Source organism: Zonotrichia albicollis, chromosome 10 (assembly GCF_047830755.1).
Source record: "Zonotrichia albicollis isolate bZonAlb1 chromosome 10, bZonAlb1.hap1, whole genome shotgun sequence".
Lineage (NCBI taxonomy): Eukaryota > Metazoa > Chordata > Aves > Passeriformes > Passerellidae > Zonotrichia > Zonotrichia albicollis.
This window is the reverse complement of record NC_133828.1, coordinates 15,251,413-15,270,076: the sequence shown is the minus strand read 5'-3', so window position 1 is coordinate 15,270,076 and position 18,664 is coordinate 15,251,413. Positions and strand designations below refer to the sequence as shown.

Here is an 18,664-nt window from a genome sequence, read left to right as displayed (position 1 = left end):
TAGAGTTTTTATGCAATGCCATTTGTCAGACTAAAATGTAACTGCTACAGGGACTTGTACTTGATGGGTCACTAATTCCAGGATTATGTCATATGGCCGGGGGTATTATTTCCTATTTGTAAATGCAGCTTCTGCCCTGGTCTTTCCTTTGCTCCTTCTGATTGTAGCAGGCATCACATGATGATTTTACAGGACTCTTTCCATAGGGAAAAAAGGGCTGACATGTCAAGTCAACAGTGCTGTGTGTCACAAGGTACTTTCTAGGTGGAGGGATGGGGTAGTCAGGGCAAGAACAGAATTAAAATTAAAACAAAACAAAAAAAAAGGTGTGTTGCTGGTGGACCAATGGAGCACTGTCCCTTTACCAAATTCCATAGAATTTGAACTGAAAAATGAAAATTAATGTGGAGAGACGATGGGTAGAAATTACAGAAAATGAAAAGAAATCCATCTTCTAAATATAATTAAAAGATCACTTTTTTATTCACTGATGGATTTCTTTAAACTGTCACCTTTGGATAGCTGGCACCTTCTTTTCCCAAGGTGAATATTATCAGTTACAGGAACAAAGGAGTTACTAGGAAAGTCCTGCTGTTGAGTAAGTGGATCCAGTTGTAACTTGCAGCCTGCCTGTTTTTATGGTAATGAACAAACTGAACTAAAACATTTACCCCCATCTTCAGACAGACTTATCAGAGATAATCATGAGTCAAGAGGCACTGAACTGATGCAACCTGGTTCAGTGCCATCACACTAAAAACACTTAAGAAGTTGTAAAATGTAAATAGCCATCCAATTCACAGACCTCTCCTTAAAATAAATCTCTTTGTAACTATGCTGACTTCACGGAAATGAATTTGCCCTTCTAGGTGAAGGGAAACTGTGCAGCTAGCCAAAAGAAAGACAAAGCTATAAAATACAAGGCAAAAGCCCTCTTTTAATAATAGGAGAAGTCTATGCAGTGTCAAGTATCTTTCATCTATCATTGCAACCAAAATCTGAGCGATTTCAGCCTCAGTTGATGCAGCAGGAGCAAACAAACCTGAGCTCATCTTCCCTTGAAACTCCCCACGCTGGGAGGCAGCTGATGCTTTAGCAACCTTGGTTTATCCACTGTGTTTTGCAGTGACTCAGGCAGAGGGGAATAGAGACCTTCCCACTGTCCCCTTCCCTCTCCTGAGGTATGAATCCCACGTTTTCCCCCCGGGCAGTGCTGGAACAAAAGCATCTTTTGCCTCGCCTAACAGAAGTGAGCCGCCTTTTTTTTTCGAGCCAGCCACATCCAGACAGAGCCAACAGTGTTCAGGCAGGACTCTACCTAATCACTGAAGCATGAGCAGCTCTCTGCTGTCAGCTCTAAGAGCGTGGGGAGGAGTTTCCATAGGTCCTGCTGCTCTCTCCTGCATTCAGAGCACGCCCGGATCCCAAGGCACGCTCCAGCCACCCAGCACAGGGAAAAGGGTAACAACCAAACTCAGAGGGACTGAGCTGATGAGACATTTAGCCAGATAAAAATCAATCAATTTCACTCCCAATCAATGCATGGTCTTCACAAGATTTATTTATTGCTTTATTGTTGATGAAATCAATGGCCTCTGAGATTGAAATTCCCCTGCAGATTCCGTGGTGATACCAATAAAGCAATCAGCCAAAAATAAAGCAGCACTTTGTTAGAACAAGCTATTTTCAAAGAACACTGACTTATCCCACACTTCCTTATTTTGTAAGTGGAAGTGATGGAGTTTTGAACAATTGACTGTTTTGCACAAATGACCAAAATCTCCAGGAGGGAAATGTAAGCTCGTGGCACCCACTGCAGCCATAACTTCATCAGCAGATCTTACCCGGGGCAGTGCTACAGCTCAAAGCTGCCTGAGGCACTTAAAATACCCACTTCAAGTAAATAGGTCACAGATAGATCCAGCCATGCCAAACTGGTGGCTTAGGCTTCCAAACAAAGCCTCCTATTGTCTTGGATCACCCACTCAGGGGATAGAAAAAAAAAACAAATCTGCAAATGTAAGGAGTAATCAGGAGAGTTCTTTACAAGGGCATTTCCTTTGCAGAAGTCTCCTTCTCCTCTTTTAGCACAAAACAAAATATCCAGTCTCCAAAGAATTGTATCCAGAAGCATTTAAGAACGAACAATGTCTCTAAAATTTCTTTGCTGCATCAAAACATGGGAAGGGGGAAGAGGAGGGACAGCACATGGGTCAGTGATAAAACTTTCTCCAGGCAGAGGCCACACTGAATTCTTTACCCAAAGCAGCAAAAACACACCACACTTGATATACTCCTAGATTCTGGTATTCAACAGCCTCTGCAAGGCTCCCCAGTCCTGAATTTTGAGCTCTGCTGCAGAGAAAGAAAGCAGCAGGGAAAGCTTTCCCCAGGAGAAGGAATGACCACTCACCCACGCATCCCTGGTTTACCACAGGTCTCAGAAAAGCAAAACAATCCATTGTCTGAACAAGCAAATCTTCCTGGGCTGAACACTGAATCTGCTCAAGAAATCTGCAATTCATTAGCATAGACGTTCAAATGGGTTTTTATGAGCATATTTTCCTTTGTAGCAGTTCGTAGAGCTGTCTGCATTTCATCAGATGATTGCAAATGCAGCAGCTCTTGGGGCAGTGTCAGGACTGCGCTTTCTGGTGCTGACATAAAGAGCTACAGTTTTAAGCATCTTGTACTGCAGCAGATACATTTCTCAATTAAATTTTTAAATTTTAATTTTTAAAATAGCAGCAGGTAACAAAATACTTTGGTCAAACTTTCATGAAAAGCCATCAACACATGGGGAAATGCTATTTCTACCAAACCATTTCCCACTATTCTTGACAAATGACGAGCTAGGACCTCAAAAAGAAAAATAAAAGAATATAAATAATTATGAAGATTGTTTCTTTTTGGAAAGCAAGCACATAGGAAACTTTTGATTTATATTAATTTGCTACATGTGTAGCCTGATTAACTTCAACTGGTTACATGGGTCTCTGAATAATTTTTTGTTTGTTGAAGTGAAAACTCAAAATGATCCTCTAAAATTCCAGGGGCAAATAATGGAGGCACTTATTTAGACAGTTAGCTAAGTGTATCAACCCTGCCATTCCGTGCATGCCTAACTGTAAAACACAGAAGTAAAAACATAAAGATGATGTGTTGATTTTCCTAAAAAGCACATTTGGCCATCCCTCTGCTTACTGGTTTTGTTGACTGGCACAGTGAACTTCTGAGCCTCCTGTTGCACAGAATAAAAAAATGTTTACTTTTATACACAGAGAATGGACAACTACACAAAATGAGTTTAACTTGTGCAATACACTTTAACTTTCCAGGAATCTTTTTCCTGAGGAAAACTATGGAAACACCATTGGCAATATCTGGTACTGTCCACAAAAAATTTTCTGTGCCAGTCTGTGAAGATGAAAAAAGGAGATGGAGACTGATACAGCTTTAAAACAAATGAGTTTGGACCTTGGCCTCAGAACTGATCAGAAACAGAAAATGGGCTGCTTATTACGTGCATTCCTTTCAGGGTTTACCCACAAGAAATATGTTTTTCCTGGAAAAAGCTGCTAAGCAGCTGGCAGAGAAAGCCAAGTGTTAAACTTTCTAAGAGGAACCACGTCTCTGGTCAGTCTGGTGGAAAGGGCTCAGCCAGGTGTAAAAGCAGTTTTTCCACTACTTGCTTCCCCAGATACTTCTTCACAAAATTCAGAGCATTCCCCTACTTTCATGGATTTAAACAAAAAATTAACTTAATTTTTGGTCACAACATTATCCAGTGTGGAGAACAGATAAGAATGAATGAAGATCAATATTTATCTTGAGCTACAACCTGTGATTTTGGTTAATTTGAATGTAAAACATCTTGCAGAGGGGAAAGGATTTATTATCATTGCTTGTGTTTATGAAAATTTTGAGGAATATACTATCTTGAGAATATAAATTTCCCTTCAGTGTTTGTCCTGAAAAAATAGGGCCTCCTACACATTCTGGAGGTCTGAAAGTTAACTGGGACAGAGGGCAAAAATTCCAAGTATTTTATATAGCAATTGAATTGAAACTGTGGTCATGCTTTGTCACTTGTCGAAAAAAGTCAAGATATAGAAGAAAACCAATGCCAGAAATTTTAGTTTTGTGAAAGAGGCCTCTTCACTGCTGAATTAACAAGGTAAACAGGAATAGGGTTAAAAAAAGTATTTAAAAAAAGTATTTAAATCAGACCTGTTTCTATCTAGACTTGCAGGATAACCTGTTAAATTAACAGCAGCACTGCTTCATATTTCAGTTTTGTAACAGGACCAGCAGAGGTGTTCAGGTTAGCATGCTTGCTGTGGTGCTTGTTCCTTCTTAGCCTACTACCTTGATGTGCTCCCAAGGGCAGAAGCTAGCCTGAAACACTTGCCTGATGACATTAGAAAATCTTTTTTTTTAATTTCTAGCCCAGCAGAGCCACGTGCACCCTGAACTCCAGGGCAGGCTCCACCACACACGTCTGTTATGCCACTTTCACACAGTCACAACTGCGTTAAATCAAAGCCAACTGATGTCCCAGCTGAAAGGCTGAGCAGCCCCACAGCAAAGCATCCTTGCATTTGGGAAGTGTTAATGTGCCATATAAACATTTTGCCTTCCAAAGCCACCATATATACCAGAATGTCAAAAGCAATTAGCGTAATGTGCACAGAAACACACAGAGAGAATATTCTCCAGTGAATTTCACTGTGCTGAGAGATGCAGGACAAGGGGAGATTCCCTTCCACGAATTCTCCCTGCCCATGGCAGGGGGTGGGAACTGGGTCATCTTCAAGGTCCCTTTCAACCCAAACCATTTTGTGATTCCATGAAATATATTGCTGTCTTAAATGAGAAAATATGCTGTGAAAGAACGTTGCTTTTTTAGCCAGAGGTTTAAAAATTATAACAACTGCTTTGGTTTGATTTTGGTTTTTATGTTACAGGCTGATGGGAAAGGCAAAAAAGAAATGATGAAAAGGAGGGAAATACATGTAATTTCAGCATGAGAGCTACATAAATGACATTGCACAAATGGACTCCCACTCCTGGCAGAGCTGAGTGTTCCCCCACAGGAAGGAATACACAAAGCAGTAAATTCTGTAATACAGGAATCAGCTCAGTGACTTATCACCTTCCTCCATGGCAGCTGGGGTGAGGGTGAGTGCAAGTGAGCAAGCAATGCTGCTGAACTTGAGGGCTGGAACAGCTCTTCCAAAGGTTATTCTCAGGAGCTGGTACCTTCCCTCCTGGGCTACAGAAGAGCTGTGGCATTTGATCACATAAATGGCCACACTGGTCTGCAAATACCATGTTAAAGACAAAAGGAAGAGCTGGAAAACAAACCCCAGCCCTGTCCAGCCAGTGAGCTCAGCATGGCCTTTGTACAGATGGGGAAGAGAAAACAGCTTTATCCCATAAAGCTGTAGAAAAGCTTAAATAAAAAACCACTGAATGTTTAAGAAGAAATAGTCCTAATTAATAGTAATAGAACAACATCTAGAGGAAGAAACCCTGCTTGCTGGACCTCTGTACACCCCTAGTCTCATATTTATTTGTGATGTAAAATAGGGAAAAAAACCAACCCTACACAGTCAGAACAATTCCTCCATTCCCTTGCCATGTTCCCTCTGGCCTGCTCTGGCATTTCCAGCTGTGCTACCTGGCAGAAGGAGCAGGAACAGGGTCATGACGCCTGTTAATTACAGGGCATCCAGCTCCACTTACAGAGTTTGGCATCGTCAGGCAAAGAGAGGAAAGCCACAAGGACAAGCATTCTCATTATTTTCCCAGGTCAGATTCCTCACTGGCTGTAAGCAATTAGAAAAAGATTCTGAAGAAACACACCTAAGTAATGATGCAGATCCTGGTTTTTCCAGTGAATCTGGGAGGGAATAAAAAATCTGCCTGGTATGGCAGGGCTAAGCAATACCTCTGGAGTTACAGATGGTATTGCACAAATGATGAGCAGAGATGGATGAGCCTGGGTTCCTGCAGAGGCTTCATTTAGTCATCCACAAAAAGCCCCTTTGCATCAGCACCACAAGTCAGTGGTCAGATCTTCCACTTCCTGCTTCCCAAAGTGGGTCGGGAGCGTTCCCTAATCCCTGCTCCCTCACAGGCAGGGGCAGGGGCAGGCAGGAGCAGCAGCTCCCAGTGCTGGCACTGACTTTGTCACCAGAACACAGGGAATCGAGCATTGTGCTATGCACAAAGAAAAAGACATTTTCTTTTTTTGTCTCAGGGCATTCATTATTTTATCAAGCTGAAACACAATGCCCCTTTTCACCAGGATAATAATTGACAAATGCATTATTCCCCCATTCATTGCCTCAAAGCTGGAGTGAGTTAAAGCCTGCCTGAAAGAAATCCTCTTAAACTTTCATGACCTGCTATTTTTACTGTTAAATTTCAAGCAATTAACATGGCTGTACCTTACAGGAAAATGACAAGCAAAACACTGTCTGTTTGCCCAGGAGCACATCCCTTAAGCACAGATATGCAGGAAGGCAGTGTGGCCTCTATCAACTCCACCTGGCACATGGAAAAGCCTACTGCAAATGTTCACAGCGTAAAATCATAAATGCACTGTAATTCCCATTGGAAGATGTGTTTAGAACCTACATGCTATGATATTAATGATAATTATTAGCTAGGGACATCAAGATTCTTTCTTAAAAGCACCCAGACTAACAAAATGCACACTTGTATTCTAATAAACAATAAGCCCAGAGAACAACAAAAAGAAGACAGTTATAAGAGAACAACAGCAAAAAGAAGACAGTTCTAATCTGATTTTGCTGCCTGGACACTGATGCAGAAAAAAACATCAGACTTTGCAGCTTATTAGAGATCTTTAGTAATCTGACAGATATGCTCCCACAGAATGATATGAGAGAATGATAAATAAGTGAAGAAATGATAATGACTTGGGGTTTGTGGATGCCATTGCATACTTCTTTCCTTTTTTGTTTTTTGCAAGGAAACTGGTGACATAGTGGTTTTCACAAAAAGATATGAAGATTTCAGAAATCTGAACAGCAACAACATTTTGTGGCATATATTGACAGTGGAATTGGAAGAAGGGCTTCTCCACTCTGTTGCACACTATTTAAAAAGGCTGCATCAATCTAGCAACTTTTAGGCTGCCGAGTCAAAATACTGGCAGAGGCAAGAATGAATTACAACCAACCAGACCTTCAAGGCACAGGTGTTTCCTCTGCCTTTCCACATGGGTCTTGCTAATCCCCTGCCGTGCCACGGGGAGGTTTTTCCGCTGCCCTGCAACACGCTGTGGAAAACAGGATTCAGCAGCGAGGGGCTGGAGCAGAAAAGCACATGCAGAGCATTCCCATGACCTGCCACAGCCTGTGGAAATCACTGTGTGCACCAGAGCATGAGGAATGACTGAAATGTTTCATGTCCACACTGCTGCTGCTCAGCTCTTTAAATGTGCTTCAGCAATGGGTAAGGAGTGCCTATGACCTCAGTGCTGCTATCACAGAAACCACAAACACTGTGGAGGTATATCTGAAGGGAAAAAAATTAAAAAATATATTTTTCACAGTTTTTAGGCCAAATTCCTGTTTTCAGATGAAACTTTTGGGTATTTCTGCCTAAACCACCTTTGCTGATATTGAAAAGCATCTTTCCTCATATGACATGTTCTAAATAGGAAGAAAACCCCTCAGGGTTCATTGGGAATTAGGTTGCCAAATGTTTTAGGGTTGCTGGAAAGTACAGAGGAGAAATATAAATAGGTTAAAACGCAAGAAGGATAATGTTTGCTCACTCAGGCTTTCAGCACATACCAGGGACAACCATTCTAAGAGAGAGGAGAGGAAAAGGAGGGCACAAGCAAGCCTTGACTAGCTGCCAGTCAAAAACCAACCACATTCACACTGAGCATGAAAAAATCCCACAGGGACCTGAAATCTTTCTGCTTCCCCACATCAGAGCAGAGACATCCCACCTCCCCCACAGTGACCCACACATTACCTGTGGCATCAAACACAATGGGCTGGCAGTTCCTGTTGGAGTTCCAGCTGCACTTGAGCACCTGCCCTCCCTCTACGATGTTGTGCTGGCTAGTGTTGGCTTTGGGAGCTCCCACCAGAAGATATGTCCTGCAGGAAAAAGAAGAAGCAGAACACAAAAAACCTTTAAACACTTGTTTAAAAGATTTATTTGTTCCCATTCTAATTACATATTTTAAATATATTTTAAAAGGTTTCAACAGCTAAGGCACAGCTGTTATAACTTTATGATATAAAGCAGAAGTCTTGCCTGCTCTAACCTAAATCCAACTCCAACTACTCTCAGTTAGAGAAATTCATATGAAGTTCTCTTTTCTGCATGAAAAAAATCACCAAAAGAAGAGAGAAAAAAGATATGACAAATTTAAAGTACCCAGGCCTCCTTAGGATTGTATTTTAAATGAGAGAAACACCTTTCATATTATTCTTTTTTCCTTCCAAAAATACATACGTGCACAGCAGAAGAGGAAATTGTGCACTTCTGTACCTTACGAAAGCCATCAGGTGGCATAATTTCTGTTAATTTCGTGAGTAAGGGTAATTCAGGGAAGTCAGTCAGAAATGGAAACAACGTACAAACAAAGCAGCAGCGGGCTGGGAGCTCAGCGTGTCCTGAACGTGATGAGTCAGCCCTGCCTGAGCGAGGGCTCTGGCAAAAACAACACCCGAGTGCCAGCCACCCCGAGCCACAGATCTGCATGCTGATGAATCCTCACCCACACTCTCTGCACACTCATCACTTCCCTATCAGCATCTGCTGTGCCTTTCTGCATCCCTGCCTCTGCAGACACTTGCTGGGTGCCCCCCAGCAGGAACTGCCTGCACTGTGTTCCTGCACGGGTGGCAAAATACAGAAGTGCCAAAGGAGCAAACAGACTGAACAAGGCTCTTGCAGGAGCCCCAGCACCTCTGAGACCCACTTGACACATCAGCACTTGACTGAGAGAGTCAGTGTGAAGCATGAAGTCAAAATCAAGTGCTTCCTCTCATCAGTGAGCCTGCTCTGCCTCTTCCCTTGGCACTGCTGAAGAGGGAGCGCAGCCTGCAGGAGCAAGTCTTGTCAGGCTCTACAGTTCTCTGGTTTGGAAGCTGGCTTAGCTGAACAAGCTGCAGGACTGGTTGGGGAGAATGTCTACAGGCAGGCAAAGCCAGGCTTATCAAACTGGCTCTGGTTTTCAGAGCCATCTCCAGGCTCCTTTCCAGTAAAGAGATAAGCATAGGTGTAAACATGCAGCACCTCATCAAAGCTCAGTTTGCATGAAGATGTACCACTTTTCAACCTGTGTGAATTTTCAGAACCTTAAAAATGTCCTGGCATGGACACTGATAGAAAATCCAGGCTAGTTGGCAATCCATTTGTTTTCCCTATTTGCCATTCTTAGACTGTCTAGATTTTTAGAGCAGGAATTTGAAACACTTTAATCACTTAAAATCAGCTCTCTGGGCAGAACAGAAAGGCTTAAAAATGAACATCATAATGCCAAGTAAAGAAACATATCAATTATTATAATTACAATCTATTAAACAAGTGGTAGCTTACTTCCCATTTTACTCTTGTACCACTGACTTTTGAGAAGTCCCCCAAATGAAGCATTTGTTTAAAAGATTTATTCATTCCCATTCTAATTATATATTTTAATTTTTTCTTAGGCTAATATTTGTGGTGAGGTTTATTAAACAGGAATATAGGAATCATTTTTGTGGCTCCACAAAGGTCTTTTCCCCAAATAAAAAAAATGCATTTTCATCATCAGAGACCAAGAAAGTAGACTTTGTCACTGCTCTAATAATAATATGCAAATGACCCAAATTCTTAGAAGTCTCTTATCCACATACTTTGGGAAAGAGGGAATAGAGGGACAATTGTATTTCCATGGGAAAACACCAGCTATGCTTTAGAGTATTGCCAATTTCCTGAATCATGGTCCTGAACCATCCACCCCAATGCTGGGGCAACACTACGAGTGTTCTGGCACCTCTAGTTGATTTTCCAGGGATTTCCATGGGCAACAAAGAAACTGGGCCTTCCCTGGAGGTGCATCCTGGACTATCAAGTGCAGCAGAGGGTGTGTGAGAAACCTGTTTCATTTGTTAAGGAGCTGTCTCCTGTAAAAGCTGTGTCCACTATCAGGCACCCGGACACAACACCACCACTTCTACTCCCGGAATGGGATTTCACCCTGGATTTCTAAATACGCTTCAGTTTGGCATCCAGCAGGTCAAAATAGACTGTGAAACAGCAGCCTGAGCATTCAGGAACTACCAGCATGCCTTTGTTGTCAGGCTAGGCAATCCAAACAGCTTTAGCCCAAGGAAACTGACTTAATCTCTGGTACTGATGTATAAAACAGGTGATGAATGAAAGCTCTAAAACAGGTGATGAATAAAATCTCTCCAAAGCAAAAAGAAAGGCATAGGAACCACGTCACACCCCATACGCCTGGACACTGCATACAAGTATTTCTGGCTATTTCAGGAGGAAAAATATCAGTGTCCATAGGCATAAACTGAAAACTGAACACCACAAGAGCCTGCTCCTGTGAAAGTTGCAGAGCTACTTGGGTCAATTACGAACTTTAATGCAAAATAAAGTGAAGAGCTTAGCAGGTACAAACAAAATTTCAGTGATGACAAACAAACAAAAAAACCCCAAACAAACAAGGAGAGTATTCCCTTTGAAATATACAGAAGCTTTTCATGCTGCCTGACAACCACACTGTTTTCTTTAACAGCAGTGCACTTGGAGGTCAATAGTTCTTATAAAAATAATGGAAAGCTTCCAAATAGTGATTTCATGGAGAGCTGTGTCACATAATTCCTTATCAGAAAGCAAGGAAGAAAGTTTATTACATCCATTTACCAGTCTCTTGATAACTCTGCAGCCACACATGTGGACTCAAAAATAAAGGGCGGGACAAAAATAGAAGCTTTTTTTTCTTTTAGTACCAAGACTTAAGATAGCAGAGAAAGATGGTGCAACGTGTGCAAGTTAAGACAGGATGGCTTCTAATATATGTAGGTAATAAAAAAAATGCAAACAAAGCTAGATGATGTAGTACAGAAAGACTTGCTCAATAGCTGTACAATTTGCTTATAAAGTTTCACAAGCTAAAGATTAAGGGGGGAGAGAGAATATCCCTTCAGCAGGATGAAAGCCAGCAGCTTTTCCAATCTTACAGCCCTTAAGATGGGAGAGGAGTGGGGGGAAGCGACAAAAGCTGGGTGTTACTGTAGCCCGCATTTCAGAGCCAGAGCCTGATTCATTCTGGCAACGCCGAGAGAGCGAGGCGAGGATTCAAAGGTCTGAAACGCAACAGCGACGGCATACTGCCTAATCTTTAACGTGAAACGGGAACCTATTCAGGAAGCAGACGTGGAGAGAGCTTACATGGAACTTTTCCCTCTCCAGACTCCTCGGTGACTCGCACAGACTCACCACTATTCAAACACAGCACTCCCGCAAAGCACACTCAAGGAGAGAACAGCAGATCTCCTGAAACGCCACGGCACGCACCTCCAGGAACCAAAACACCACAACTACATCTTTCCACGCCGTATTTATCACCACCATCATTTGCGTGAGACCGGGCTATGCAGAGAATCCCGCAGCACAAGGTTCGTGCCCCGCCGGAGTGGTGAGGTGTCCCGGCCCCAGAGCCGCCCCAGCGGGGCAGGGATGCGGAGCGGTCCTTGTTGGGCACCGACACCGGCTCCATCCCCGCTCCGGGGCCTCAGCAGAGCCGCGCTCCCTCCGAGAGCCGCCCCAGCGGGGCAGGGATGCGGAGCGGTCCTTGTTGGGGACCAGCACCGGCTCCATCCCCGCTCCGGGGCCTCAGCAGAGCCGCGTTCCCTCCGAGAGCCGCCCCGGCCCGCCTGCCACAGAGGGAGCGGGGGCAGCTCCGCATCCTCCGCCCGGCTCCCGGCCGGGACAGCGCCGCTCCGGGCTCGGCGGGGCAGGACGGGGCAGGACGGGGCGGGACGGGACGCGCACTTACGAGAGCGGGTCGGGGGCGAAGAAGTCCACGGCGAAGCCGAAGTAGCTGCCGGCCGGGCCCGAGTAGACGGCCGGGCGCTCCACGTCCAGGTTGAAGGCGCTGCCCGGGGCCAGCGCGGCGCCCAGCAGCAGCAGCAGCAGCGGCGGCGGCAGCAGCATCGTGGCCCGGCCGCGCTGCTCCGCGGGCGCGGCTCTGCCGGGACGCCGGCCCCGCGTTTCCCGCGGCGGGGCGGGGAGCGCAGCGCAGCCACTTCCCCTTTCTGGCCGGGACGGGGGCGGCAGGAAGGAGAGGCGGCATCATGTGGTGCCGGGGGCGGGCCCTGGCCGCTCCGAGCCCGGGACGCCGCTGTCGCTCTCTTCCGCCGGGAGCTCTCGGCCCGGCACGGCACGGCCCGGTACGGCACCCGCGGAACTGCTCTCGCTCCAGGCAGCCCGCTCTCATCTCCGCCCGAGCCGAAGGCTGGAGGAAAGTCAAGGAAAACATTTCTTGTGACGGTGGTGAAGCCCTGGAAGCTGCCCAGAGAAGCTGCCCCGTCCCTGGAAGTGTTCAAGGCCAGGTTGGATGGGGCTTGGAGCAACCTGGGATAGTGGAAGGTGTTCCTGCCCATGGCACGGGGTGGATAAGATGGTCCTTAAGGTCCCTTCCAGCACAAACCATTGTACCATCCTATGAAGGAGTGCTAGAAATTTGAAGAGTGTGAGACATCCGTGTGTGGTCTTAGCAAGTCTGTTTGGCGAACCAGTCTTTTACCAAGTCTGAAGTCTCTTACCAAGACTGTTTCTGAACCAGTCTTTCAGGAAAGCTGCTAAGCAAAGAGTGAAGGGAGTGCCAATGTGGACACGGCCATGGAGGTAAAAAAAAACCAAACCAAAACAAAAAACCAACAAATAAACAAACCAAAAAACCACACCACCCTGATTTTCAAACACATAGGCTATTAAATGAAGTAATTTTAAATTCCAGGGTCGCAGCAGCAGGCTCAAGGCTGGGAGGAGGGAAACTGGAAATCCTCCCTGATGGAGGTCTCTGTTACTGTTGCACCCCTGCACTGCCCACCTAAGGAAGAACCACCTGCTGCAGCCCCAACTCCTCAGTTGCACTTTGTAGCTCTCGTATCATCTCTCACTAATAACATTTTAGCGCTGTCATCCTGGCTCAGTCAGTTGCAGCCTTGTCCTCCTCAGCCCCTATGAGAGTTCAATATCTGCTGAGTACAGCAGTGTCTCAGGTAAAAGAAAACATGCTGAACACCTACAAAGAGCAATTAATTCATATTAATTTGTACAACATAGCAGGACTGGAGTTTATTGCCACCAAAAGTCTAAACTTTTTGCGTTCCTCATTGTGAGCATGATAAAAAGTTACAAAACAAATAATGATGTTTCAAGCCCTAAATAAAAGTTAAAAAATCCTTACATATTTACCAAGGGGCCAAATTAGTTTAACAGGAATCTCAAAACATTTCCACAATAAGCAGAGGAAAATCCAAAGAACCACCAGCTACTCCTGTGTTCCATTTACTTGCCCTTGCGGTTATCATTTCTTCAGAAACCCTCTTAAAAATTCTATCAAGAAGGGGAGTTCCTATACATAAATTTGATACTTGTTGCTGATTTTTCTAACTTTGCTGCCTCAGCAGGTTAAAAAAAAAAACAACACGGAACCAAACAAATACAAACTCCACATTTTTTTATTGTTATTTACTGACTTATCTCAGAACTTTTATACTGCAGACCTGATCAAAGCAAAACTGCAGATGAGTTAATAAGTTTCCAAACTCTAGTAAATAGGGCAATAAACCAAAAGAGTAGTTTATGAGTAGTTTGATCAGTAACTAACTAAGGGAAAAGGAGGATTGATTTTCTCCACTTGGTTGCATAACCTCACAACATCACACAAGCAGTGAAGCATAAGTTATCTTTAAGATATTCGAAATTTTTTTTACCAAATTATCAGTTTTGGCTTCCTAGGGACTGTATAACCTCACAACGTCACACAAGTAGTGAAGGGTAGGTTATCTTTAAGATATTAGATTTTTTAACCAAATTATCAGTTCTGGCTTCCTAGGGACTGCATAACCTCACAACATCACAAAAGCACTGAAGGATAAGTTATCTTTAGGACACTAGACTTATTTTTTACCAAATGATCAATTTGACTTCCTAGGGATTGTATAACCTCACAACATCGCACAAGCAGTGAAGCATAAGTTATCTTTAAGATACTAATTTTTTTTACCAAATGATCAGGGTTTTTTTCTTATGGACTGTATAACCTCATAGTGTCAAGAATAAGTTATCTTTAAGATACTAGAATTTTTTGACCAAAAAAATTCCTAGGGACTGCATAACTTCACATCCTCACACAAGCACTGAAGGTGAAGTTATCTTTAAGATACTAGAATTTTTTTTACATATGATCAATTTTGGCTTCCTAGGGACTGTATCACTTCAAAACATTGTGCAAGCAGTGAAGAATAAGTTATCTTTAAGATACTAGAATGTTTTTGCCAAAAACATTCCTAGGGACTGTATGACTTCACAACACCACACAAGCAGTGAAGGATAAGTTATCTTTAGGACACTAGACTTATTTTTTACCAAATGATCAATTTTAGCTTCCTGGGGACCGTATAACCTCTCAACATCACACAAGCAGTAAAGCATAAGTTATCTTTAAGATACTAGAATTTTTTTTTTACCAAATGATCAATTTGGGCTTCCTAGGAACTATGCAACCTCACAACATCACATAATCAGCAAAGGATAAGTTATCTTTAAGACACTAGATTTATTTTTTTTTTTCTTTTTACCAAATGATCAATTTTGGCTTCCTAAGGACTTTATAAGCTCACAGCATCACACAGGCAGTGAAGAATAAGTTATCTTTAAGATGCCAAACTTTTTTTTACATGTGATCAATTTTGGCTTCCTAGGGACTGGCTGTGCAGCACTTCTTGCTGTCGGAAATTACAAAGCCGGCCCATAGGAGCGACTCAGAGTCAGGGGCACTCATCCCTCATCCCAAAGGCTTTCCTCCCTCTGTTGGGGTTGTTGTTTCGCAGCTGTCCCGTGCCCCTTTGGGCTGCCCAAGGCGAGGTCTCTCCCGCTGCCCTGACTCAGCACAGCTCCGCTCCAGGCACTGAGTCACGGCGGAAGCGGCGGCGCTGCTGTCTGGCCCGAATTCCCAGCACGATCGGAGTCGGGCAGTCTAGACAGCCCCCGAGGCGAGCCACAGCTCCCTATAAGGCATCACAGCCCCCAGCCGCCACGTGGGAAAAGAAAATGAATTGTGCAGGCTTGGGATGCGCTTCTGATCAAAGCCAATCTTACTGGAAGTGAAGGGAAATGCTTTCTGTTGCAGGAGAGGCTGAGAGATTGATTCCATCGCTTGCATCGAGCTGCCCTGGCTGACAGGGTATCTGACAGAGGTATTGAGGTATGTGTCTGACAGAATCCTGGACAGAAGAGTGAAAGTCAAACCCAGACTTTGCTCTTTATGTAGTGCAGCAAACACCCTTCCAGGGAGGATGTGATTTTCTTCCCTAGTTGGTTCAGTTCTCAGCATGACTAACAAATAGATAAGGAGCAGCCAATGAGATCACAGTGCACAATGTAAACAAGTTAATTATGTGTTTCCATATTTACTTGTTACCTGTAGCTTTCGGTTCTCAGGCTAAGATAATCCAGTGGTGAAAACCAACAACTGAGAAGTGGGCAGGACCCGGATTCCTTCTAAGCCACCAAACTTTTTGCCTGTATTTGAAAGAGAACAGATCAAACTCATTATTTCTCTTACAAGTTACTGGTCTTGTTAGTTTTTATTCACACAACAAGCTGTTAACACAACTGAATTAAACTTTACAAGATGCAAAGCACTTTTGGTAGGCAGGTATTATTTTTTTCTATTCCTGAGTTTCCAGCCTGTAACAGAGTATTTCAGAATGTTTTCCTTTGAGTCTCCACCTCAGGACATGAAAGGCAGCAGCAAAATGAATATCTGGAGCAAAAAAAGCATCACCATTCATTTGTTCATGGAGACAACCATTACTGACCCAGAAAAGCCTTCATCAATGTGAGAGTTTTAGTAAATATTTTGCTCTCCTGCCATCCAGACATTTGGACTTTTCAAGAGGTTTAACTGCTCTGAAGAGAATTTTAACAAGTAACTCAGTTTCTAACAAGGCAGTAGAAAACAAAGTAAAAGATGGACTTCACATATTAGTTTGCTTCATTCGATTTGTGCCTTTTTATTTCTGTTTTGTTTAATATTATCTTATATATCCACTGAGAAAAATCAAACATTACATCTGAAAACTGTGGAAGCATTAAGTGGTGAAACACAAGGAAACCACTAGAGATGTTTAGGCTTGATTTGCTCTATGAGCAATTCACATCAGCCAGATCTCATTCTGCTGGCAGCAAAAGCTGTCCTTAGCCCGGGGCTATGGGGCAATGTTTTCACAACAAGGATATGGCTACATTTGTTGAAGCAGCTCCTAGCACGGAGTCTGAGATCTCCCAGATCAAAGGAAATGAGCTGTACCAGGTTTTTGTCTGATTTGCTCAATACTGATAGCTGTGTTACTCCAGCGTTAGTCAAAGTCTTTCTGCAATACCCTTCTTGTGTTTTATAGAGTGCTCTTACTCATCAGGCCTTTTTTTAAACATTAGGATTTCATAGGACCAAATTCAGGGAACAGCACTGCTTGATTTACCCAAGGATTCATATTTCTTCAGTCTGACAAAGTTGGTCATTATAAATCACATGTGACTCAGTTTTTGCTTCACAAAGCACTTCAGAAGATTACCAAACAAATCCAGATACTGCACAGTAACACCCCCAAAGACTTAGATATTTTTAGAAGATATTTTTAAAGAGTATACTTCCCCCCTAGGAAAAAAAAAAATAAAACCATCAAAACTTTGACAGGAAATAATGCAATAAGAGAGAAATGGATCAGGACAAAACCCAAACAACAAGCTCCATAATCTCTGCACCATCTCCCTGAAAATCTTTTCATGATATGTGTGCATGTAGAAGATGTAACAGAGACAAAAGCTAAATATCACCCTGCCCTGTTAAGGAAGAGGGTGTGGGAACACACCAGCCCAGAGGGAAGTCACCACACCTATCCCAGAAAGAGTGCAGTGCCCTTGGGTAATCGCAGTGATGGAACTTCCAGGAGAGAGCCATGGAAATATGGGGCTCTTGGGGCTTCTGGTGGGAAAGGTCTCAGGAAATTCTAAGAAGGGGATTGGGAGAATTTGCTAATCTAGAGAGCATGATGGAACTGGCTTTGTGCCCCTAGAGTGGGAAAAGAGATGAAGCATTGAAATCATCAGCTGTGCACTTGTCTCCCATGGAATATTGTATTGTGAGTGAAAGTTCTGTACTTCTGCTTCTCCCATCCCACTGAAATGTCTGACCTGGCATCTCCAGCCCATGAGATGGAAAGCTCCAGCTCCCATGTGAGTTACTCCTGCAGTCACTGTTCCTTTACAGGCCAATTCCTTTACACAGAACTGCACCTGGAGCTGCACTTATTCCTGATCCACCCTTCTGCCTGTATCCAGCACAGCTTGGAAACACACACCAGTCACAATGAACACTGGAGTGCTAACAGCACTTGATTAAACACAGAACTATCCCTCCCATCTCTTCATCACTCCCTCCTCCACTTCTTTCTGCCTTTCCATGAAGGAAGGTCCATTGCTTGCTGGGTGCCATGAATTTTAATTCTACCTTTTTACATTCACAAGGATCCTCTAGAACATGCTGCTTTTATGCAGTCCCCTGAAAGTGAGGAAGAGATTTATTTATTCTACCATCAATCTTCCTTTTTCTTCTTTTGCCAGCCACTGTTTTCATACTAATTTAAGTAATGTCATTTCTGCTGAGTCTGCCATCCATGGCAAGTGTGCACCAGGTTTTATTTAGAAAGTGGAAGTGCCTATGTCTGGCAGAAATTCTTGTGGAGCACTATTCTGCTGGGACAGAGTGAAACAGAGCACTTCTCCTCACACAGGCTCTATAAGCACAGAAGATGGGTCACTTTCTAGTTTATTTCCATTTATGGAAAATTTCCAGATGACAAGAGGCATTTCCTAGGTTTCTTGCATTCTTGACTGCTTCTGATTACACAGAAATACCAGAGACCACTGCTTCCTGTTGTATCCCTGAGATATTGTTATCCCTGTCTTTAGGGTAAATCATCTCCTATTTAGTACAAATGACAGCTTCTTGTGTACAACTTTGGAATCATTCCCCCAAACTTTCTAGGTTTTTCTATTTTTTCTGTCACTTTTCTGGGTTTTTTTGATTATTTTTTTCATCATGCATTTTCAAAGGAATCTAACAAGGCTCAGACTCACAGAGCAGTCTGTTGGTTTTTTAACTGATTATTCCAGGCACATAATGCCACATCTGCCTTGAAGCATCTGTCCTCCAGTGCTCCTGTATTACAGTAATGCTTCCACATTCCTGCTGAAGGATTTGGAACAAAAACAAGTTGAAAACTTTCAAATTCCCTGGAAAGGAATAATTCTTCAGGCTTCTCTGTGCTAAGTAACAAGCTCAGGCTTTAAACGTGTTGAAGACTTAGATAACAAA

At 43.4% G+C, this 18,664-nt stretch overlaps 1 protein-coding gene across 1 annotated transcript in view; it reads right to left on the bottom strand.

Annotated features, from left to right (window-relative positions):
- The window catches only part of ITGAV (integrin subunit alpha V), a 47,729-nt gene extending 35,381 nt beyond the window's left edge, over positions 1–12,348 (bottom strand). The window contains exons 1-2 of the mRNA XM_074548160.1: positions 12,053–12,348; positions 8,020–8,147 (exon numbers count right to left, since the gene is read on the bottom strand). Coding sequence (XP_074404261.1) covers positions 8,020–8,147; positions 12,053–12,210 — 286 coding nt within the window. The 5' untranslated portion in view covers positions 12,211–12,348. The remainder of the gene's footprint in view (positions 1–8,019; positions 8,148–12,052) is intronic.
- Between the last annotated feature and the right edge of the window lie 6,316 nt (positions 12,349–18,664).